Source organism: Stegodyphus dumicola, chromosome 2 (assembly GCF_044657685.1).
Source record: "Stegodyphus dumicola isolate Sdum_Otavi_A_Nest chromosome 2, ASM4465768v1".
NCBI classification, from domain to species: domain Eukaryota; kingdom Metazoa; phylum Arthropoda; class Arachnida; order Araneae; family Eresidae; genus Stegodyphus; species Stegodyphus dumicola.
Window position 1 is genome coordinate 156,713,212 of NC_140769.1, and position 24,954 is coordinate 156,738,165.

The 24,954-nt window shown below is 38.1% G+C and overlaps 1 protein-coding gene and 1 long non-coding RNA gene across 4 annotated transcripts in view; one reads left to right on the plus strand and one right to left on the minus strand.

Annotated features, from left to right (window-relative positions):
* LOC118189926 (uncharacterized) overlaps positions 1 to 24,954 on the plus strand; it is a 115,863-nt gene that overhangs the window by 75,831 nt on the left and 15,078 nt on the right. For 2 of the 3 annotated variants that reach the window (XM_085811362.1, XM_085811361.1), the window contains exon 5: positions 23,613 to 23,672. In XM_085811362.1, the coding sequence (XP_085667488.1) occupies positions 23,613 to 23,672 (60 nt within the window). Of the gene's footprint in view, positions 1 to 23,612; positions 23,673 to 24,102; positions 24,517 to 24,954 lie in introns of those variants that run through there. The other variant, XM_085811363.1, reaches the window with a different exon arrangement.
* LOC146998622 (uncharacterized) lies at positions 8,748 to 10,372 on the minus strand. Its single transcript, XR_015039336.1, has 2 exons — positions 10,137 to 10,372; positions 8,748 to 9,275 (listed from the first exon to the last, which is right to left on the minus strand). It is a non-coding gene; the product is annotated as an uncharacterized LOC146998622 (long non-coding RNA).

The following is a 24,954-nucleotide window of genomic DNA, read 5'->3' on the forward strand; positions in this document are numbered from 1 at the left end:
ATTTTTGACAGTTTTACTAAAGCCCTTTTAAACTCATCATGACATACAGAATAACTTTCGTATGTAGGACTGTCAATATTTTGATTTGTTACAGATTCGTAAGTATTGTATTTAAATTTATTAATCGAGGTTTTTAGACTTGCCTCTAGTTTTTGAATATCCTTATCCATTTGAGACAGCAAAGCTTCCGCTTCTTCAAACTCATCACCTGGGTATTTTATAATAGTCGTCTTTTAGCACTTCAAACTTTTTATGTATACAGTGATGGCCAAAATTGTGGACACTTTTGGAAATTTTTATGTTTTTGAACTTTGTATGCTTATAGAAAACGTTACGTTTCACAAAATGCAAACTTGTATATATCATTTTAAAGAGAATTTATTACTGAATTCAATACAAAACACAAAATTCAATTATTTGCCATACAAAAAATTTTAAACGATAATAGTTATCGATATACATTAGATAGTGATGATTGCAGTGAGTTATCAGTACTTAGTAGGGTACCCTTTATTTTTTATTACAGCTTCACATCGACGTTTCATTGAGCTGGCAAGAGTTTTAAGCTCTTCTTTCGTTATTACATGATGCCAGGAAACAATTATAGCCTCAATTAGTTCCCTTTTATTTGATGGGCGCCTCATTCGGACAAAATGTTTCACGCGGTGCCACAAATTTTCGATAGGATTGAGGTCAGGACTGTTTCCTGGCCATGACAACAATTTAATGCTTTTTGTACGAAACCCTCTTTCGATATTTTGGCCGTGTGGCAAGGAGCAGAATCCTGCTGAAAAATAAACGAAACATTGTTGGGAAAGAGATCTCTGATGGAAGGTAAAAATTTTGGTTCTAGAATAGTGTCAATGTATTTTCTGGCATTCAGTGTTCCATCGATGACATGAAGGTGACCAATACCATCTGCTGACATGCATGACCAAATCATAACACTAACTGGGTTCTTCACAGTTGCTTGAATGCAGTCAGGATGTAGCTCTTCTCCTATTCTACGTCTTACATATTTTCGCCCATCACTACCGAATAACGATAACTTAGTTTCATCACTCCATATAACTTGTGACCACTGATCATCTGTCCAATTAATGTGTTCCTTTTCCCACTGTAGTCTTTTTTTTTTTTTTTTTTTTTTTTTTGTTGCTGAAAATTAAGATAAGGATTTTTTCGTGGAATTCTACCTCTCAGTCCAACATCTGTTAATCTTCTCCTGATTGTTCTTGAACTGACAGAAACACCAGCATCATTCAGATCACTTCTGATGGCCGCTGATGACATTTTTCTATCTTGGAGACATAGTCGTTTTATTCTTCTGTCATCAATAGATGTGGTGCACCTTTTTCGGCTTTTCCTTCTTTGCTTTTTATTGAATTTGTCTCCTGATATCGTAAACAAAACTTTCGGACTCCAGATGTAGTCACTGAACCACCCACCTGTCTTGCAATTTCAGCATAGGAATGACCACTTTCTCGTAACACAATAATATTACATCTCTTTCTAAGTGTCCAATCTACTCTTTTATTTGATGTCATTGCTTCTTGACTAAATATTAAAAATTTTTACAAAAATTCCTACTTGTAATTTCAGTGTATAAGAAACAGGTCCTCCTTCTACAGAACAAAGCAAAATAATGAAATGTTTCAAGTGTAAACATGATGTCAGCTTCTACTGGCAGTTACTAACATTTGATTGGTTCTCAGAACAAGAACAGAGATTGGCCAGGAAAGCTAGACATTACAAACCACTTCATAACTGTGTTTTTTATTTATATTAAAGTACATATAACTTGTTTTGTATTGCAAATAATTTAATTTTGTGTTTTGTATTGAATTTAGTAATAAATTCTCTTTGAAATGATATATACAAGTTTGCATTTTGCGAAACGTAACATTTTCTATAAGCATACAAAGTTCAAAAACATAAAAATTTCCAAAAGTGTCCACAATTTTGGTCACCACTGTATTTACCGCAGTATCCAAATGAGTTTGTAGCCCTCCGATATCAAGTTAGGCCCACCAGCGGCCGAGTGGTAAAGTCGCTGAACACTGGTAGTTCGATCCGAGGTTCGAATCCCGCGAACGGGCTGGCTGCATGGGCGTTTTCGTAGTTTTCCCCATGTGTAACGTGTATACGAGCCAGTTTCCCTTAGTCATCCACGAAGACATCCCTCCCCTTAGGCAGATAGCCCTAGTGAGGTTTGCCATAATTAAATAAACCAAACCAAACCCATATCAAGTTCATTTTGCTTGGAATATTTATTGTACTTATTCAGTATGCAATAACTTTATGTTCAACCGGTTTCTGTTAGAGCATTTGAAATCCTTTTTAGTTGTCCTTTAACGTTTCCGCGTTTGCGATTTATAACTACGATATCCGTGATCATTGTTTACTTTTGGTTTCAAATTCATAGGTCTTTCAGGCGTCCATGAATCCAATGGAAGGATTCGGATTTATCGTGGAAACGATATGTGTGGTGAGCCAGCCCCAACATTTGACGGCAAAGGCTCAGTGATGACCTTCCCGGAGCAACTAGACATGTATTTCACTTTGCATCCTGTGAACCAGCTGCAGAAAGTGAACTTCGCTACTACAGCCTTAAAAGGTCAAGCCGTCAGCTGGTATAAAGGGATTGGCAAGTTCTTGTTGGGGGCCCCAGGCTCATAATCGGACAGCTGGGAAAACTTCAAGTTTGCATTATCAAAAGCATTTCCAGTAGTTAAAGACCGTGCGAGGCTAGAATCAAAATTGTTTAGCAAATATCAAAGGAGTATCGAGGATTTGATGGAGTTTATTCTAAGAAAAATTCAAATCTTCAATGTATTATACGGGAAGAGGTCCCGTATAATAAATACATCGAGGTAATTCTACCGCGTCTACTACCGTCAGCTCAAGATTTCCTCGAAGTTCGTAATCCGCAGATATTAGAAAATCTATTCCAGTTCGCGGTGAAGTTCCAAAGCAGAAGGTGTGTGTGTGTATTTAATTATGGCAAAGCACACTAGGGCTATCTGCCTAAGAGGAGGGATGCCTTTCGTGGAGGACTTTCTAAGGGAAACTGGCTCGTATACACGTTACACATGGGGAAAACCACGAAAACACCCATGCAGCCAGCCCGTTCGCGGGATTCGAACCTCGGACCGAACTACCAGCGTTCAGCGACTTTACCGCTCGGCCGCTGGTAGGCCTCCAAAGCAGAAGGAACTCGGAGAAAGCGCGTGCAAACCAGTTTGGCCAATAGTCAAGGTTTACTCCTCAGAAGAAACAGCAAGTTCAGCAGAATGCTTATCGGCAAACGAGAAAAAGTTAAAAGTCCAATAAAAAAAAGCGCGGATAAATCTAAGGGTGGCAGATACAAAAAGGGAGCGTCCAATTCTTACAAAAGCCAACGAAAAGAGGGGGCGGGGAATTAGAATTTAAACGAAAACCGGTGATCGAGAAGGGGTAACGGTCACCGAGTGGGAAGAAAAGCCCCTCAGAAATACGCTAAACACAGTGGTGGTACAAAATCTAGCCATGTCGGAGATACATATTCTTGTAAATAATATGCCAACTACTGCCCTCCTGGACACCGGGGTTCAGTGTTCATTTCTCTCAGAAGATTTCTTTAAAAAACATTTTCGTCATTATAAACTATTTAAAACCACAGGACGAAAAGTAATTGCCGCCTTAAATTCTAACGTTAAACTTTCAGAGCCAGCCTTACAATATAAATGCTACTTAAATACTTTAAGTTTTGAAATTTAACAATAGAAATTACAGGAGCATACTTTCATCTCGGCTTTCATCATACATTAGTTGAGGCTCATGTCCTTCCAGCGCATCCGGAAGGAAACTAATATTAGTTGAAGATTTTGATAAAACATGCATTTTCATTTTCACAAATTTATCTTTCCCTTTTCCACCCCTAGCTCTCCAGCATATGCATGTACGTACATAAATGTGGGGTGTTTCAACGTATGTAAAAGTGGGGTGTTTTAACGTATGTAAAAGTGAGTCGTTTTAACTCAATTGCACCACCTGAACGACAACCTATATGTTAATAAGCTCAGACAAACTATACTTCAACGGGCACCCTATTTTCAAACTCAATCTATTGTACTTATTCAGTATGCAATAACTTTATGTCCAACCGGATAGCCTAACCAGCATTTAAATTACCTAAGTTAGCTTTTAACTTTTCTCCCGCTAGCTTTTACATTTCTCTAAATTTTAAATTTCGTTTCCTGAATTATTTTTACAACTAATTTTATAAAGTTACTCATTTTTTACACATTACATTAAACACAGTTGACACATTTACATTAAACACGATTGAAAACAATGCTATAACATATACAAGTTTTCAATTTCTTATATCCAAAATCTAAACTAAGTTGCATAGGCATAAATCGTTTTATCTCGCCAACTTACAAAATAACAGTCTCTCGACTGAATGGCGCAATGTCTTAAAGTGAACAGAAATTTTCATAGAAAATACATTTTTCAGCCACTAGCTTCAACATAAAGCCTCGCTTGAGGCAAAAACAACTAGATAATTCTTAACAAGCACTTGGAATATTTTTGGACAGAACATAGTACTGAATATTGAGAAATGAACTCAAATTTTACTTATCTTTCTGATTTGGCTTAGTCACTTACCCGTTTGAGCCGAAATTCGTCCCCAGGATGCAAATGTTCTTTTAGTTGCTACCCGCTGCTGTCTGGATGGCTGTTGTTTCTCAGTTATGGGATCGAACTCCCTTTTGCTGCCAAACTCCTCAATCCGTCTTCCTAGGGCCCAAGGCCCAAGGCGTTTGACTTCCGGAGTACCTTTGCAACTTAATGCAATTACCTCCACAACATCGATAAGGAAACTGAGTTGGATAAGAAAAAGCAATGGCTAAAGGAGAGATGAACAAACCATTAAGGGTTTATATAGAAAGAAATGAATAAGGAGTCCGCATATGGGACGAGCAATTCTCTCTGCTTTCAACTTGTAATTTAAGATTGAAAGAGAGAAAGGAGTTAGTTGAGGTGAATTCCGGAACGCATTGCGTTTATGGAATCGGAAAGGTTGGAAGACAATCAGCCGGGAAACATAATTTTCCAGGGCTTGGGAAAGGTAATATTAGGTAATACGGACAGCCGCAGTGATAGCTAATGCCTTGGGGATGAGCGAGGGGGGAAGAGTCTTACGACTAAAACTGAATCCAGGGAAGAAGGAGCTAAGAGGAGGGGGGGGGAGAGTCAATTCAGGAAGGCGAAAAGTTCTCCGACCGTCCGTGGCGAGAGGAGAATAGGAGCAGCTACTGAAGCGGAAAAGAACCGTGAGGAGGGTTAACTGTGAAAAAGACGGAGAAATTATTCGAGGAGAATTTAAAGGGACAGAAATAGAGCAAAGTAAGAAAGTAGGAGGAATTAAAGGAAGCAGGATTAAATTTAATTATTGCTGGTCTTGAAGTGATGAAATGCAAGCTTGTGATACCTGTGCAAAAATAAAGAATTGATAAGTTGTCATTAGGTAAAATAAGCACTGCAGGAATGTTTATAGAGTAGATTAATTATTGCTGTGTTATTTAAGTCTAAATTTCAATGCATTTAATAGTTGTTAATTAAGTTTGACTAGGTTGATATTAATTATTGTAGATTTTTTTTTTTTTTTTTTTAATTTACTTTAATGTTATAAGTCTGGTCCGTGATATATGAAAAGGTGAGGTCCTGATAAATGGGGGGAGGTCATGTTTAGTGGTACAGATGTGGGTCGCGCTAAACGAGGCCAGATTAGGTCTAGCGGGCAGTGATGTAAAAAAGAGAGTTAATTAAGGGTCGCCGGGTTAGGCCCGTGAAGTGCTGGTTAGAGTTTAGCTTTAAAAATTAGAAAGAATTCCTAGTCAAGCAAGCACCTCCGCTTTGGCTTCCTAGGAAAGATGTTAAATGTTCTATCAAGAACGCTCCTAGGTCGCTTAGCAGAGCTAGGCTCTGCTGGATTATAAGCAGGAAGTGAGTACAGGACTGGGTTTTCAATCTGAGATAGTCTATTGAAAAACTTTGCCGAATTTTGCCGAAAAAAGGCATCCAGGGGTAGAATTTTGAGATCATTATGTAGCACTTCATTCCGGACGTAATAATGAGCATTGGTGAGTATGCGAAGCGTAACACTCTGGAATACTTGGAGTTTCTTTAGGTGACTGTTGGCTGCGGTAGACCAGATGATAGCTGCATAGGTGAGGATGGGGAAGATGGTGCTGCGATAAAGTAGGATCTTGTTGCTGAGGGAGAGGTTGCTGGTACGGTTGATAAGTGACATTAGTTGAGTTCTGACAGTTCTGGCTTTGGCTATTGTATAGTTGATATGAGTACTCCAGAGTAGCTTCGCATCTAGATAAACTCCTAGATATTTATAGGATTCCACCCAGGGTATCTCCTCATCAAATAACCTGAGTGGTTGGAGTTGACTATGGACATTCCTCTTTCTGGAAAAGAAAACGGTGGCGGCACTTTTCGCGACGTTAATTTTGATTTTCCAGGTAATGAGCCAGGACTCCAAGTCTGTTAAATAAAGTTGTAGGTGATTTAGAGTGGCGTTAAGTGTTGGGTGCTGAGAAATGATGGCTGTGTCGTCTGCATAAAGGGCTAGATCGACACTTGGTGATTGTGGTATGTCATTTACATACAAGTTGAAGAGCGTAGCGCTAAGAATTCCTCCCTGAGGCACCCCCGCCAGGATAGGGCGAGGAGAAGAGACAGAATATTTGACTTTTACAGAAAAGGTACGATTATTGAGGTAGTCTTCCTAGGGTAAGGCTCCTTTAAACCAGGCTGAATCACCAACTTTTCTCTCTTGGCGAGGGAGTGAACGCGCTGCCAATTTTGGCGCGTTTATCGCACACGCTGGTTGAATGTCTGCTGTTTTTTTAAAGATTTATTTTATAGACGCGCGGCATTCAGCGCATATAAACTTTTCGGATAATTTATTAATTCTTGAATAGTATATAGACGTTTTCACTTAAATAAAAATTTCGCGTATATTTTGTAAACATATTCAAAATAACTTATTCTTTAGATGTTTCAGTTTCGTTAGCAGACTGTAATAAATAAGATATGAATAAAAACTTTCAATAGTGTCAAATGGGGAAATAGTTAAAGCGTAGAGTGTGCAAATAACTTTATCTTAATGACATTTTAACAAAATTTCCATAAAAGCACTGTAAATTCATACTAAAAAAATAACTTAAGAATATGTTGTCATTTAAGTCTGAGGTATATGGAAATAATTGTGCAAGATTCTGAAGAAACACTTTCTTTTAAATGTGTGAAATATTTCATAACATATATGGAAGAAGAAAGTACAGCATTCTGTGTTTTGGATGCTTTTCATCAAATGTAATATAAATACGAACTAGAAACCGTAATAAAAAGTCCTTCCTCTTCAATCAGATCACCTTTGCGTTGCATTGTATTTGTAATACTTCTAAAAATCCAATTTTTACCTAAATTAAAAAACAGTTATTACATAAAAGATAATAACTTTGAACGTATATAGAATGAATTTTGTAATTTGAGTTATGTTACAAAATAATTCATAGTTTATATATTTTATACTAATAATTTAGATAAAACCTGTCCAATTTAAGAATGTGTGTTAATCACATTCTTAAATTGTAAAAGGACGATTTAACCACATGTAATTCATTTCAAAGCATAAAAGAAAGCTTATTTTTTATTTTACACAGCAACAGCATTTTCATGCAGTCAAGTTTTTTTAACTGCTAGTTATTATACATAATACTTAATTTTAAACCCATTCTTATTAGAAAGCATAACTAAGAAACTTCTTTTTAAAGCACCACAGTGATTGCAAAGAATGTCGTTAAATTTACAAAAGTATTGAAGATATATTGAACAGCATTATAACAAGAAAGTACTGTACAAAATATGTAAATTTAGCATAACTTCTTTTTTAGTATTTGCATAGTTTCCTCCAAATGAACCTTAATGGGAAGTTATCTTGAGAAAATTTAAAAGTATTAAAATGGCCTCTATTTAAGATGTAACTGCATTTATAATTATTTTGTAATTGCGAATAGATTATATTATTGCAATTAGATTATGCACTTACAACATAATTGCATAAAGTAATGAAATTAAGAGTTCACAGATACAATGTAATATAATTACAATGCAATTACCTAAATTGTAATTATAATCAGTTATTTAATACCACAATATTATTACAATCACAATGTAATTTAAATTGTGTACTATATTTGCATACCCTCCACTCAAAAGGAGGTACTGATAAGCCTGGAAGTTATTATCAACAAAAAGCCTGTTCAGGACAGTTTGATGACAATTTCCACCGGGTGAAAAGTACATTTTTAAGCCCAGGCAAATCATGAAAATAAAAATCATTTAGTCTTATGATTGACTATATTTTAAACCCTAAATTTGAATTCTGCACCAAATTATTTACCTATATTTTAACATACTTTATGAATTATTAGAAGCGATATGGCAAATATCTTCTAAAAATAACTGTAAAATATTTGTATCCATTAATTGATTCAGATACACACTTTTATTATTTAAGTATATCAAAATAACAGTTTCATGTTCCTGAAATACAAAAATTATGGAAAAAGTTAAAGTAATATTCTTAGAAGCATATGATATTAGTCACCAGATGCAAAATTATAGTTAATTTTTTGCCCTAAATACAGTTTTATTACACATTAGTCAAATGTGTAACTTAATAACATGTTATATAAAAAATTAATGATAATAAGTTTATCAGAAATGAAATAATTCTGCAAATAAACTTTCTGCACTTGAAAATTTTCTACACCTGAGGGGAGGGAGAGATCTAGTAAAATTAGATTTATTATAACTTCAGTTGGACCAAACACCTTCTCTCTATATATATGCATCACTAAAGAAATAAATAAAATTATCATGCTTAAAAAACAGATATACCATACCAGTTTTTTTCCCCCTTGTTACCCTTTACATTGAGAAATAACAAACAGCACAACACTGAAAAATACTATCCTTGAAATTTTGTTTAAATGAAGAAACACACACCATCTTTTTATTTAAGCATTACACTTCAAAAACAGATACACATACCAATTTATTTTCACTAGCCTTTATACTGATAACATGCCATATAAAAATGAAAAGAATTATCCTTGAAATTTAGATAAAATGAAGTATCACAATGGGAAAATTTATGCACACGGACATCTTTTTTCTATTGCATGTCGTCTGACATGATCCACAAGTGCCTAAAAATGTACCCAAAGAAACGCATTTCAATATTAACAAAAAAATTGTTTACAGATTAAAATTCATTCATTTCATACCAGTATTATAAAGATCATGCATGAAACAAATCTGCTTTCCCATACTTTTAAGTAAAACTTTTATACTGGAAAATAGACTATATTTCTATATATTAGAAACAAGAAAATACTAATTTGAATGTTCTGCATTCATTTCTAAATCTTTACTCCATTGCCAAATTGTATAATACTGTGATTATAAATAAACTTGCACAATCCTTGCAATTATTGAAGTCAGATTATATATATTTTGTCTCACACTATTCAATTTATTCTATTGACTTCAGATGTCAATGTCAAAATTCTGAAAGTTATTTTAACCAAGAAACAGTAGTGGGCACCGTGCATAAACAACTCATCTAACTTTTTAACAATAGTGATTATAAAATAAAGAAAAAATTATATATCATTCCAACGATATTGCAACTATAGTATAATGTTATATATATCTTTAGCAAACATTCAGATTTTATCTTGACTTTCCAAATTATTATTTATTTTTTAATAAATTTCAATATGCTAATGATTTTCATGTTACATTAGTATAAATTCCACAATTAGCACAGGAAAACAAAATCCGCGCTTTATATTAGAAGAGAAATTTCTTTTCCACATTCAAAACATCTACATTGGCGATGTTTGGCGACGGGTACATTAACCCTAGACTAATTTAATTATAGCTATTATTACAGAAATTAGCAGATACTCAGGTTATTGTACACAAGAATTTCACTTTACTTGCACATTATAAACATCAGAGAAGATATAAACTCTAAATGAAGGCGTAATTAACATTATACTTACTAAGCAAAGTTCAGCGCCTGGACCAGGTTTCCAATTGTCTCTTCGGCAATTATTTACCCATATTTTTCTTCTTTCTTCATTTTTAGGAAATTTTACCAATGTATGACCTTTCCGTGAATGATTTGAACAAGTAATAGCTGTACATCCGCCCATTTTACACAAAAAAAAAAAAACACAAAAAATTGTTGCACCGTAACTACACAGCCGCCATTAAATCTCCCACTTGGGAGCGCGAATGCCTGATGATTCAGCTTGGTATATAGGAGCCTTATCCTAGGGCAATTATTCTCCTCACATTGTCTTTTCCTCCCCTGGGGACACGCCGTCCATAGACTGCGTTGGAATACCATCCGTTTTGCCGTCTGTTCGCCCTTGTTCATTCTCTGCCGCTTGCAGAGAACCCTCTTGTGTTTTCAGCCGGGTAGAACGTACTCTCGTCTTGGCCGACGAGTGTAGGTTGTTTCTATGAGCCTCGGCATTTTCCTCATTAGAAGCGGAAATATTCAGCGGATTGTCTTAATTTTAATTGCTATGTATAGCCAAGACGTTCAGCTTTAATTAGACACCAAGTTCGTCAAGATCGGATCATCCAGTAATTACTAAGAGACTAATTACTGCCTCAACGCGTCGTGCACGTGGTAATTCATATCGAACTGTGCTTCCAGATTCGCATAGCAGCCGCCGTTGCCCGATGTCACTGGTGTTTAGTATCGTCGGATGCGGTATTTTACGCTGAGCAATTTGACAGTAATTATGTATGTGTGCGGTCAATGGATGCCGAGTAATTGATTTTTAATTGCTTTTACAAGTTTTTCACCGTGAACTTTGACCTTTTCCCCGTCCCTACGGTCAGTTAGAAGCATTCGACCCCCCGTCGCCTGTTAACCCGAGTGATTTCCTGTTGTCAACAAAGGGAGAAAGAGGTACTGGAGGCAATTAAACGAATCGCTAATTAAGCCCCTAATTGGCCTAGCGATTTTGTTCAAACGGATTCTTCTGATTCAAGCCATGGGCTGTATGAGATTGTAAATTTGAAGAAGATCGGTCTGCTACTTCAAAAGTTACTGTTTTTCCGGCATTACCAGGACTTATGATTATCGTCTTCTACAATAGTGATTAATGCAGTGTGTGTGTGCTTTTTAATTAATTCTGTGCCTGTGTTTATCAATTGGATTACTCCGCAGAACTACCTATAGTGTACAGCTGATGCACAGAAGAAGTATCGCAGCCAAGCGCATTTCTCTGCAATTTGCTTGCTAGTCACTATTCATTATAGCACTCAACATTTATGTAATAAAATGTACCTGTTACATTCAACCCAGCAATAATACCAGTATTTGCTAATAATATACAAGGCATTTTTGCGGTGTTCTTAAAGTGGAAGTGTAATTTTGTGTCAAATTAACGTGAAAGTTATGTACGTGGTACAGGTGAAAAGTGATTTAAAGTGTTAACGTGAAAGTGTTATCAAGTGTTGATATTGCATGGTGAAAGTGTTTTCAAGTGTTAAGTGATTTACGCGAAAAGTGATTTAAGGTGTTTACGTTCCGTCAACGGTGATTTATAGTGTGATTTAAAGTGATTTAACGTGATTAAAAGTGATCCGAAGTGTTAACGTGTCTGCAATTTGCGTGCTCGTCACTATAGATTATAGCACTGAAATTTATGTATTAAAATGTACCTGTTACATTCAACCCAGCAATATTACCAGTATCTCCTAATAATATACATGACATTTATGTGGTGTTCTTAAAGTGGAAGTATATTTTTGTGTCAAATTAAAGTGAAAGTTATGTACGTGGCACAGGTGAAAAGTGATTTAAAGTGTTAACGTGAAAGTATTATTAAGCTTCGATATTGCACGGTGTACGTATTTTCAAGTGTTAAGTGATTTATGCAAAAAGTGATTTAAAGTGTTAACGTGAAAGTGTTATTAAGTTTCGATATTGCATGGTGTACGTATTTTCAAGTGTTAAGTGATTTACGCAAAAAGTGATTTAAAGTGTTTACATTCCGTCAACGGTGATTTATAGTGTTACTTAACGTGATTAAAAGTGATCCAAAGTGTTAACGTGTCTTCAATTTACTTGCTGGTCACTATTGATTATAGCACTCAATATTTATGTATTAAAATGTACCTGTTACATCCAACCCAGCAATAATTCCAGAACTTTCTAATAATATACAAGGCATTTATGTGGTGTTCTTAAAGTGGAAAAGTGTGTTATTGTGTCAAATTAACGTGAAAGTTATGTACGTGGCACAGGTGAAAAGTGATTTAAAGTGTTATTAAGTGTTGGTTGATATTGTATGGTGAAAGTGTTTTCAAGTGTTAAGTGATTTACGCGAAAAGTGATTTAAAATATTACGTTCTGTCAACGGTGATTTATAGTGTGATTTAAAGTGTTTTAACGTATTTAAAAGTGATCCAAAGTGTTTACGTGAAAGTGATATTACGTGGTGAATTCCATCAACACTGATTTAAAGTGATTAAGGTGATACAAGTGTTAACGTGAAAGTGATATAAATGTGTTATTAAGTGAAAAGTGCTCAACGTGTATCGGTGATTCAAGAATGACACGTAACTCATCTGCACAGTCGGAAGGAGAGCCTCAGATGCAAAGGTCGGATTTCGATCCGCAAGAGATACTCGACAGTGACCAAGACCATCAAGGCAAAGTTCACCTGCTCTACGAATTTTTAAGAAAGACAGCCAGCACTCATAGAAGGGGCAAATTCCTCCTACCTCAAGATCTTCGTGAGCGACTGCTATGTGCTCTGGACGCTCTGGAAACGCTAGCCTTGAGAGGCCCACACCTTGCAGAGAGTCCAACCCTAGCAGACATAGGAGTAAACACGTCGACGGTTCTTTGTTGTGAACTTGCTCACTCGATTCAGCAAAATGCAAAAAGACAGGTGAAGCAGCTCCATGCAAGCAAAGATACTATACAGCAGGATGAGCACCCGGTTATAGAGGGCAAAGATGGCCAACCTACGTACGCGCAAGCGGTAAAGCGGAGATGGAAAAGGAAAGTCACGAACATGCCGACACTGCTGATCCTCCCTAAACGTGATGAATAGAGTGCGGATATACGCGGGGTACTAGAAAAGCATGTCCAAATTGAAGATCTGTGTGTCAACCTTCGGGGCATTACGAACTTAAGTAGTGGAGGTGTGGCGGTGCGATGCAACAACAAGGATGAAGTACAGAAGATAAGTCAGTTCCTAGCTCAGCACGATAACCTAAAGGATACAGTACGCACGCGTATACCACGGAAGAGAACACCGAAATGCACAATCGACAATGTACCGTACGGCACCTCGGAGGTGGAAGTACAAGAAATGCTACAAAAGTCTTGCAATCTTGGGAATGAAGAGTGTAGAGTCCTCTTCAAGCGCCCGGACAGAAGGAATAGAGCCACAAAGTGGGTGATTGAATGTACCCCTGGTGCCTTTCATGTCCTCATGTCTAAACGAAAATTGTTCCAAGGATGGAGGGAACATAGTATCTACGAGTTTACAGGAGCCAAGCGCTGTTTCCGCTGTCAGGACCTGGAACATACGTCGAAAGACTGCTGCCACAGGCCTTACTGCGCTTACTGCGGAGGCTGTCATGACATTAACGAATGTAAGGCGGACTGCCCTGAATGCATTAACTGCATCATAGCAAACAGAGATTCAAAAGTTAAAGTGGATACACACCATGCAGCGTACGCAGCAAACTGCCCAACATTCCATGCGCACATCCAGAAGATTAAAGCACGTACTGACTACGGCGAGGACAACTAATTTAATAGCCCAGCAAGCAAGTCATCGTCTACCTACTACAACAGCCAGTTCACTTAATAACAAGCGCAACTCTCTAGGAAGCAAGTCAAGTATTTTCATAGTTAGTAATTTTACCTTAAAAGTCAATTAATTTACAAAAGTAATGGAAGTGAATTCGAGAATAGAGGAAAGCAATGTGCTCAAGTTTGTCCAAATCAACCTCCAAAGAGCGCGCGCGGCTACTGCACAGCTAGTGCAATATGCTATGGAGGAAGAGGCGGACATCCTTTTAATTCAAGAACCTTTTCTTTATGCAGGGCAAGCAGCAGAATTTCCCCTCCAATGGACCGTCATCCAGGATTCAGGAAGTGAGGGAACAAGAGCGGCAGTAGTTTGTTGCCACAGCAGATGGTTGCCAGTTGTGCTAGCAAAGTCAAGAGACATGGTCACAATTGCAGTCGAGGCTATGGGACTGAGAGTCCTGGTCACGAATGTTTACATTCCACCTACAGTAGACGTTTCTCCCACATTAGATGCCTTGCAGAATATCCTTACGCCCTACCCGCATGCACACCATGTATTGGCAGGAGATTTTAACTCTCATGCGGAGGACTTCGGATATCCGACCACAGACCCAAGAGGTAGAGAAGTTGTGGACTTCATTGCATGCAACGGACTCATTCTTCATAACGTGCCGGACAGTCTGCCGACCTTCGAGACCCAAATGGGAAAAGGATGGCCCGACATCACTCTGTCAACAGCGCGTCTGGCTCAGAAAATACAGCACTGGACCGTAAGTGACACTCCCTCAAACTCGGACCATCGCTATATAACGTTCCAGATAGGTCAGCCACATGCGCAGTTTATGAACAAGCGTTATAGAACCAATGGCAGAAAATTAAAACAACTTGTAAGCAGGCTAGGACCAGTACTAGAGCAGGTGGACGAGGCACTTATGAAATGTCAGAACATAAAGGATGCTGACGACTTAACCACCAGAATGATACGAGATATTCAATCTATCTGTGATGCCACCCTAGGCCTGAAATCACCAAAAGTTTTAAGAGTGGCAAACTGGTGGACGAAAGAGCTCCGTGCACAGCGCAGTCGCACCAGGGCACTTAGGCGTAAGATGAAGAGCGAAAGAGACCCAGACAGGAGGCAAGCTCTTAGTGTTCTTTATAATAAAGAGCAAGCTCAGTACAAAAGGGCAATTGCAGCCGCAAAACTTGCCAGCTGGAGGGAGTTCTGTACTAAGAATGTAGAAGTCTATGGTGCTCTCCACAAGATAGCCTCGAACAAAGTTTACAGACCACCGGAGCTAAGAGCCTTTGCAGGGCAGCAGGCTGGACACATAACAGAAATCACGCTCAGGACAATTCTTGACGCCGTACTTCCGGAAGAGGATATTACAGATCCGTCCGACCACCAGGTTTATACGCTGCACACATCTGTCCCAGATGATATGCCATTTACGGAGAAGGAAGTCTCCGCAACGATCAAAATTCTCCCGAAAAGTAAAGCCCCTGGTCCGGACTCAATAGACTATCCAATCTTGAGAGCAATACATAAAGCAAGATCCGGCTTTCTCACGCGTTATTTTAACAAACTGCTAGCACTGCAAAGCTTTCCGGAACCTTACAAAACGGGGCAGGTTGTGCTCTTTAAGAAAGAAGGGAAGGATCCAAACAGCCCATCCTCGTTTAGGCCGATTTGTCTTCTCCCGGTAATAGGGAAACTCTATGAGAAGCTCCTAGTCCAGCGGCTTAAATTTCACATGACGCAGAGTGGGGCAATCTCTGACGCACAATATGGATTCAGAGAGCTACGCTCAACGATTGCTGCCCTATCAAAGATAAGAGACTATATCAGCCACTTGCATGAAAGGAAACAACATGCAGCGGTCCTAAGTCTGGACCTGCAAAGCGCATTTGACTCTCTGTGGTGGCCCTCAATTTTAGAGGCACTGCACCAGGCAAGGATCCCTGATAACCTCTTGCAGGTTTTCAAGCAATACCTGTCCAATAGAAAGTTCATAGTAACACACACTGGCGGTGTCATAACGAGAAGCCAGACAAAAGGCTGTCCACAGGGATCGTGCGCGGGTCCAGACTTGTGGAATGCAACTTTCGATTCCATCCTACGATACGAATGGCCGTCCCATACCCAGATAGTAGCCTTTGCGGATGACGCGACCTTTGTGGTGGGCGGCAAGAGTAGAGATGAACTGCAGCAAAACTGCAATGATGTAATTGATACCTTCTCTCGGCTATGTCAGGAGAAAAAGCTAATAATTTCTAAAGCAAAATCGAAATATATAATTTATCATAAGCCAGGCCAAACTTTAATAAGAAACCCAACCATCCAGCTTAATGGGAAGACCATCAAAAGGGTCAGAGAACTAAAACTCCTGGGTATTATATTGGATGAAAAGTTCACCTGGCTGCCTCACCTTAAAGCCCAAAGAGAAAAGGCTCGCCGAATCGCAAACAATCTGCAAAAAATGCAAGGCCCGCACTGGGGCCTTCGGCCCAATATCTACAAGATACTTTACTCCACTGTCGCGGAGAGGGTCCTAACCTACGGAGCAGCCATCTGGGCAGCCCCGATGACAGTCAGAAAGGCAAAATTGCTAAGTAGTGCACAGCGACCATTTGTCCTGGCCATAACGAAGACCTACAGGACAACGTCGACTGCGGCCGCTTCGGTATTAGCAGGGCTTATGCCGCTCCCAATCAAAGCGCAGCAAGAAGCCTCAATTGCAAAGGTGACGCAACTCCAACAGCCATGCACATACGGGGATACATGCTATCTGCCAGAAGTCTACGAAACACGCAGGTCCAAACTAAGCACACATCCGTCGGAATATGGACTGGGCATAAGGACTTTCCACTCACCAGCGTTAACCCCGCGCTTAGACGGACCAGGGGCCGTGCTTTATACAGACGGGTCAAAAATTGATAACGCTGTAGGCAGTGCCTATATAGCCTATATAAATGGAAACATAGCAAAGGAATGGAAAGGCCGTCTGGGAGCACAGAACTCAGTGTTCCAAGCGGAAGTAGTTGCCCTCACAAAGGCAGTGAAATGGGCAATTGACACACGGCAGAGTCGAGCTACGATATTTACTGACAGCCTGTCAAGCATTTATGCTATCAACAACCCTCTCCAGCGCTCCGCACTAATCTCGCACCTGCAAGAAGTCCTCCGTCTACAAGAAAAGTCAATGAGAATCCAAATTTCCTGGGTGAAGGCGCACGCCGGAATCCAGGGAAATGAAGCAGCAGACGCTCTTGCCAAGAAGGCTGCCCAAAATGAGGAAACGGAGCAGATTCAGGTGCCCCTGCCCCGGTCATGCCTAAAGAGGCAAATAGAGGAGTCCGCCATTGGAAACTGGCAGAATGAATGGGACCAAATCCCGCAAGGCCGCAGAGCATATGAGTTCCTGCCCAAGGTAGAGGTGGACCGGCTCATCTCATCGCCCTACCTCACGCAATATATAACAGGCCACGGCCCCTTTCCGACGTACTTTGCAGAAAGGGGTCTAGCAACAACTGATATGTGTGTTTGTGGCAACGTGGGCTCACCAGACCATTATGTCACGGAGTGCCCCTTAACAGCAGAATGGCACATAAAATTCCCAACTACCAATGTTCTGCCTTTCAAACGCCTTCTCATAAAACATCGAGGCACGCGGCAAAAGCTTAAATGCATAATGGCCAAACTAGAAAAAATGGGCATAGACCTCTGCAGGCCGGAATAGGGCACCTGCAATAAACATAAAAGCATCTTACAACTGTGAAGACTCAAGATGGTTGCAGGGCCAGGGTAATACCCGAGTAGTCATAGAAAGCCGTCCGGGTGCCCTGTCCTGCTGTCACCTGTCACCTGTTTTCAGCCGGCTGTGTGATTGATTCATTTCCGCTCACCGCTGGCGGAACCCTGGCCGCTGTCATTGCTTCGTAGCGTTTTGCGGCTTTCTTTCCGCGCATCGCTGATGGTAACTTTGTTGTTTGCTGACCGGCGTTGACGACTGTTCTAGTCTTTTTTTTTTTTCTGTTCATTAGCTCTTTTCTTTGTACCTTGCCTTGTTCCTGGTCTTCCCTGCATTCGCTTTAATGCCTCTTATGCTGCTGACCTGGAGTCTCTTATGCTGCTGACCTGGAGTCTCTTATGCTGCTGACCTGGAGTTTCCCCTTAGAAGCCACATCTGGAAGCTGTGTTTGGGCTGCCGCTGTCTGTATTTGTCTGTAAGCTTTATTACCATCGGCTTCAGTCTAGCTCTGCAATAAATCTTTAAGAAAACTCATTTCAGAACGATCGTAATATTGTTTTATCTGATCGATGTTGGCTTTTGATACTTCGCCATTGGCATTTTTAAGAATTACTGTTGTTTCTCTAATACTTTGAATAATAAACAGCCCCTCAAATATTATGTTTCAGTTTTAGCACATTTTGCCCTGCTTTAAAATTTACTTCACGCCGCTTTTTATCGTAATACAATTTTTGTTTGCTTCTTGCCAAGTCAGACGATTTAATGGCCTCATCGACTAGGTTGTTTATAGCCGACATCTGAAACTCTGAAGCACGCTTTTGTACGAAAAATAGTCAATCGAGGGCTGTCATTAGTTTTCTTCCTAGAAATAATTCCGCAGTTGTATCGTGTATCATTATGCGTAATGCAAACGCGAGTTGATCAAAAGAATACTCAACGTTTGTTACAGTTTCTCACATAATTCCGAATTATTTTAAAGATATTTCGATTGACTCTCTTTCTGCAATATTAGATTGTGGCCCATAAGGGACCATCTTCAAGTGGCGTATGCCAAGCCCTGCACATAGATCATGAAATATCTGACTAACCAATTGATGACCGTTATATGATATTATTTTTAATAGTGAACCATATTTAAAAATAAATTTATTTATTATTTTTTATTAAAAATATCTGCGACTATTTTAATGGAAGCCGTTTTCAGGGGAATTATTTCTACTCATTTGCTAAAATGATCTCAATTACAAGTAAATAACGGCGCTTATTCTTATCGCTTTTCGGATAAGGTCCTAAGAGGTCCTACCCCCCCCCGCAATTCATTGGGGAAAATCGACTTAATGTATTTAAGTATCCAGCCAGCCGATAATTAACATCATTAACTATTTGGCAGATATGTCAGTACCTGACATACTCTTTAACAATTTCCTGTAATTTTGGAAAGAATACCTCCTCTTGTACACGTTTAATTGTCTTCCTGATACCAAGATGACCGGAAAACGCTGCATCATGAAACTCATATAAAACACCAAGTCTCAAACTCGTTGGGAAGACGGCCTTCAGTTTATTATTTTCATTGGTAACTTTTATAAAAGATTATTTCATAATGGGCGTTTCTTATGACTCTTAAATCTGAATGCTCAGAGTTATCTGGATCTTGTAAATATGCATAAATGTTTTTAAATACTGGATCCGTTTTTAGTTCAGCGATAATGGTATCTCGAAAGTCTAAGATCTTTTGACGTCAGCATTGTGCACTTAACTTGATTCCTCCTGTTCTTCTAATTTAATGCGAGACAGACCCTCCGCAACGATATTTTCTTTCCCCAGTAAATACTTCAAGACTAAATTATATTCCTGCAGTTTCAATGCTCATCTTACGAGGTGATAAGTTTTTACTTGAGTAATGTCTAAGAATAGCAGCATGGTAATTGTAGACTGTTACGAGTTGCTTTCCGAAATATACATGGAATTTTTGTACGACCAGTAATACAGCTAGTGTTTCACTTTCTGTCGTATTAATATTTCACCCATAATTATTCCTTACCCATAATTCCTTTGGTTGGGATTCAACGTTTTACTTAAAAAAGCTACTGGCTGCCCCCCTTGGGATAAAACGGCGCCCACAGCAAAGTCTGATGCATCCGCAGATATTTCTTGGTCAGGAATCTTTAGCTCTGGTACTGACATTATAGCTGTTTTTAACTGTTTAAATGCAGTATTGGTCTCCGTCCACCAAAATTTGCTTTTTTTCTTTTTAGTGTTAAAAGAGGCTCAGCTACATGTGCAAAATTTTTAATAAAGAATCTGTAATATTAGCACATTCCGAGAAAAGATGCAAGTTTTTTTGCGCTATTTGGCCTAGGGTAGTTTTTGATTGCGATAATCTTCGAATTTTCCATTTCTGTAATGAAATTCAAGGAAATAAGTCTTTCGTATTAGCAGCAAATATTGTCGCCATTCTGTCTCGGACAGAGGCGAATGTTTATGAGTAGTGCATGCGCATTAGGTACGCGGCACTGAATCGTCTGTGAAAACCTGTTTTTTTTATTTGTTTAATTTCATTTATGCATCGTTTTAGACTTATTATATTATTTGAATAAAATATGCGGCAACGATAGATAATTCTTCAGATGATATAATTTTTTAGCATGCTGAGTTATAAAATGAATGAGATGAAACGCTGTTAAGTAAACCTACCGCCAAAGTATCGCTGTGCTAAATAAACACAGTGAATTTGAAAGAATGCATTTATTCTGCTGCGCTTTATACGTTGTTGGTGAAGTAGATTTTATTCAATTCAATAAGTTTAAATGAAATGCAGGAAAAATGCATATATTTGAATATTCCGTACAGTGAAGTCATGTGGTGTACACATTAGCTTTTTTTTTTCAACCGTAACAGTCATATTTGTTTACATTTGAAATTTAGCAGCATAATGAATTAAGTCAGTGTCTGCACCTTCAGTGTTTTTTTGCCGAATGGAACCAAAAATAACCTTTCAGTTTTGTGCAACGAAAAATCTACCTTCTTGCTCGTTGACCAAATTTTTTGTGTGTGTGTGTGTGTGTATGTGTTTTTTTTTTTTTTTTTTTTTTTTTTTTTTTGTGGAGAAGCTGTTAACTTGAAATCTAAAAGTTTTTTTTAATGGTTTTAATTGTATTTCGTTTTTCATATTTTTCTAGATTTTTCAATTTTAAAAAAAGATATTTTAAGGTTATGTCTTTTTGCCTTGTCGCGAAATGAGAATTGAATTAATTGAAAGAGAAGTATAGTTCAAGGAAATAAGTTTAAATGAAATGGAGGAAAAAAAAACGGGTATAATTTAATATTACGTATAAGGAAGTCATGTAGTGTACACATCGGACTTTTAAACTGTAGTAAACTATCTGTAAGCCGGTTCATTAAAAACAGAAACTTTTAACTTCAAGCTTATTTTCTACAGCCTTCAACTACAGTCTCAAATGAGATAGAGAATATAAATCCTGAACAGAGATGACCACGCAAGTTACAGTCGCAAATCAGGAGGGAAGAGTGGCAATGGCCTTGAACTGCCTATTTTAAAGTAGGCTATAGTTAGGTAAGATTACTTTGTCAACAAGGCACTGTTCAAGCTGGTATAGCGTAGAATTGTGAGGTGTTATTTTCGAAGACAGGAGCTTTAAAAATCAACTATGTCCTCGCCTCAGTGTCCTTGCTCACAGATCTTTCGATTGTTAGCCGTATATGCTGCCACTTTCTGTGAGAGACCACGCAGTAGAAAAGGCGGATACTCCTTGGAATCTGTCCCACTTAAAGGGCAGCTGGACAAGAAGAGTTCCAATCCCAAAATACTAGTGCTGATGAGTATACTCAGATACAATTACCGTTTATGTATTTGGTGAATACAAGTAGTGGTCCATTACGTTTTAGTTAAACGCCGTTGTAGAGACTGTTATACTAAATTTTGGAGCAAAGCAAATAAGAAATCAACTGGATCTTCGAACCACTGGTCTACCGTTGTTAACAAAATGTAATGTGCTAACGCTTACACCCCAGGACCTTATAACGGCATAGTAGGAAATAATTTGAATTTTTTATGTTATTCATGTACTTATATTCGTAGTCAGTTAGTATAATAATCTTGGGTGATAAAACAAAGATAAAAGTGTTAAGTAGCATGATTTGCACCGAGTACGACTTATTTTAATCATAGTAAAGTAATTAATAATTCGCAGGGTTTACCTCTTAATTCTAATAAACTACTAAAGCTTTATAAAAAATTTCTATATCTTAACATTTATACAAGGCTAACGGTCTCCCAGTTGCGGTCGTAACGCGTATCGTCATCACCGTTCAATGCGTGCCGTCATCATCGTACAGAACTTATATTTCTTCACCTCACTGTGGATTGTAGTTTAAATCAATCTTTATTCGCACATTTTTCACGAAGGGAAAACGAGCTAGACGGGAATGGAATGAAGAAGTAAAATTAGGCGACTCGAGTCAGCTACTGCAGCTATCATTCCCATGGTTTCGAGGCAGGTTGCGCTGTGGAAAATGACTCTGAAGTTAACATTTTAAAATAATAAGATTATAACTCCAATTAGTTTTACGCAGTCGAATCGACGAAAATAGCTTTCGAGATATTTTGTTAGATGTGATACTAAATATTTCATAAATATTTAACGATCTGTTCAAGCACTGTCAAAATATCGAGTTACGAGTATTGTTTAGCTTCTAAAATTTAATTTTAAATTAATTTTATTACGTTGTAGAGTCATTAGGTTTTCTTGAGACAGGAGACGTGAAGAATGTGCAATTTTCTTGCCAGGCTTCGAAATCTAGACCTCTCAAATGCTCTTCGAGTTGTAAGTATTGTCCCCCTGCAAAATGTAATTTTAATAAAATTTTATTTCATCATATTGTAGAATTATTAAGATTGTTTAGGGGAAGACGTGAAAAATGTGCAATGTTCTTGCCGTAACTCGAACTTTAGACCTCTAGACCTCTCAAATACACTTCGAGTATGCTTCCAAATACACCACGAAGGCATGCGAAAAAAAGGGAGAAAATAGCTTATATACTCCCTCTATTAAAGGGCGACTGGGGATTAGGGGACAAAGTCGCCAAATCCTGGTGGAGACGAACTATATCCCACCACCATTTAGTTCCGGGACCCCTTGTAGAGTCATTACGTTCTTTTAAAACAAGAGACAATTTGCGATGCCTTTTCTGGGACTCGAATCCTGGACTTCTAGAATACGCATCAAGTATGCTTCCAATCACAACCTGAAAGAGTGCAAAAAGGTACAAAATGCCTTATAAAGTCAGTAACAAGATACCGTAATGAAAAGGTAGTAGTTATGCCACCAGGCATGTCGCTATATTGGTGATGTCGTCCTTCTGAAAGCACACGATTATTGATTGACGGAATCTAAGTATCATGATTGTCCTAGTGGATAAAAAATACCGCAGGAAATATACACACACTTAATCTTTAACAGTTAGAATGGTAGTACTTTTTAAGATGGTTCCAAATGTCGCGTGGCATCACTTCCATCTGAGTTACAGCCTCAGCAAACCTCTGAAGGGACGTTAGAAGCCTTTGAACGTTCCTTCAAAGGTTTGAACAGAAGGGCCCAACCCGTTGTAGAGAAGGACTAGAAAATATCGATCTTTCAATCGGATTTAAATAGACTGATAAAATTTTCTCTCTACTACTATAAAAGATGAAATTGCCATTTCAAATTGCAGGAACATTTGCTAGTAGTTAACCGCAGGACGTCACCTCTGCTGAAGGCGAGATTTTTCTGTAAGAGTGACATTCCTAAAAATTCATCTCTGATGGAGAATTCATTTTGTCAAAAATTCTCATGCCGTTAATAATATACAGGAAATAAAAATTAATTTTAAGGCTTAAATAGTAGAATTAAAATATTTCCTCTGTTTTTCAGGAGGAGACGGGCAAAAATCCAATGAAATACGGCGAATTCGTTGGAATTCAGTCATTTAGAGTAAGTATACTTAAAAAGGCAGTCTGAATTTCCACATTTATCTTGGTTCAATCAGTCTAATCATTGTCTCTTATAAACTCTAGGATGTCCTAGTGAATGTATCTTACTTCCACTGGAGCAAGATACTAGGATGTACCTTACTTCGATCCATAAATACGTTTTATTTCATCTTATAAAATATTCCAGATTTCAGTTTTATTTTCTAACTACTAAAACCAAATGACTGTGCACTTATGATAAATTGAGAATAGGATAATTGATACTTTTACTTAATTTTAAAACGCTATTTTGACAAATAGTTATCCTTAACGTTTTCTTACCCTGCACAGAACTGGGGAGCAAATGTGTAACAATTTCTGCAAATTTCGATTTTTGAGCTGTTTCAGAGTTAAACAGAGAGGCTGATTTTAAAACTGTATTTCGTTTTCAGGTAAACCTGACAACTCAGGACTACATGGTGACGCTGCGATAAATCGAGCACATAATGTTGCGGAAGAAATTCCGGAAAATGCAACTAAAGTTCGTACATCTAAAGAAAAAAACAGCCTCCATGAAGGAAAATGGAAACAGCGCGGAGAGCATTGCTTCTACTCTTACTTACATGTTTACCGTATTTGCTGAAATTAAGAAATTATTTACAGAATGTTCCATCATTGACATTATTTAAATATTTCGCGAAGACTTAGACAAATCAACGCAGCTCCAACTCCATCAGACAAAATTTTCTGTTGGTCAATATTTTTGAAGAAATATTCAGTGACGGGAATACTAGTAGTTTAATTTAAGTACCTGATGATGTATATTTGAGGTATTTTACTTGTTGGCACTTGGTATTAAATTTCTTTTTTTCTTTTATTTTATTTTTATTTTTATTTGAGTTTTAGTATTTGCTATTTTAATGGAATGAAGTATTTTATAATTTGTTATGCTGCCCTATTGACTCATACTTGCCTTTAATTGTGATACCTTTATTGTATGCACTCTATTAACCAGCTGGACAGCATAGCAGTCTCTTCTATCTACAGATCTTACGTTTCTTTTTCCTTATCATCAGGTAGGTTTTCCTACGGTATGCTTCCAGATTTGAGGGAAAAGACAATTTTTGAGGCATACGTGTATATACAGATGAATTTGCAGATGACACTATGCGGCAGACCTTTTCAACAACTTGCCCGTGATGGAGTCACTTCCTGTTGCCTTGCGGAACTTTGAGAATGTGATTATATCCGTAACTTCTCGGAAAAATGGAAACCGGTCCCTTTGTAGTCTTTTTAGACAACGT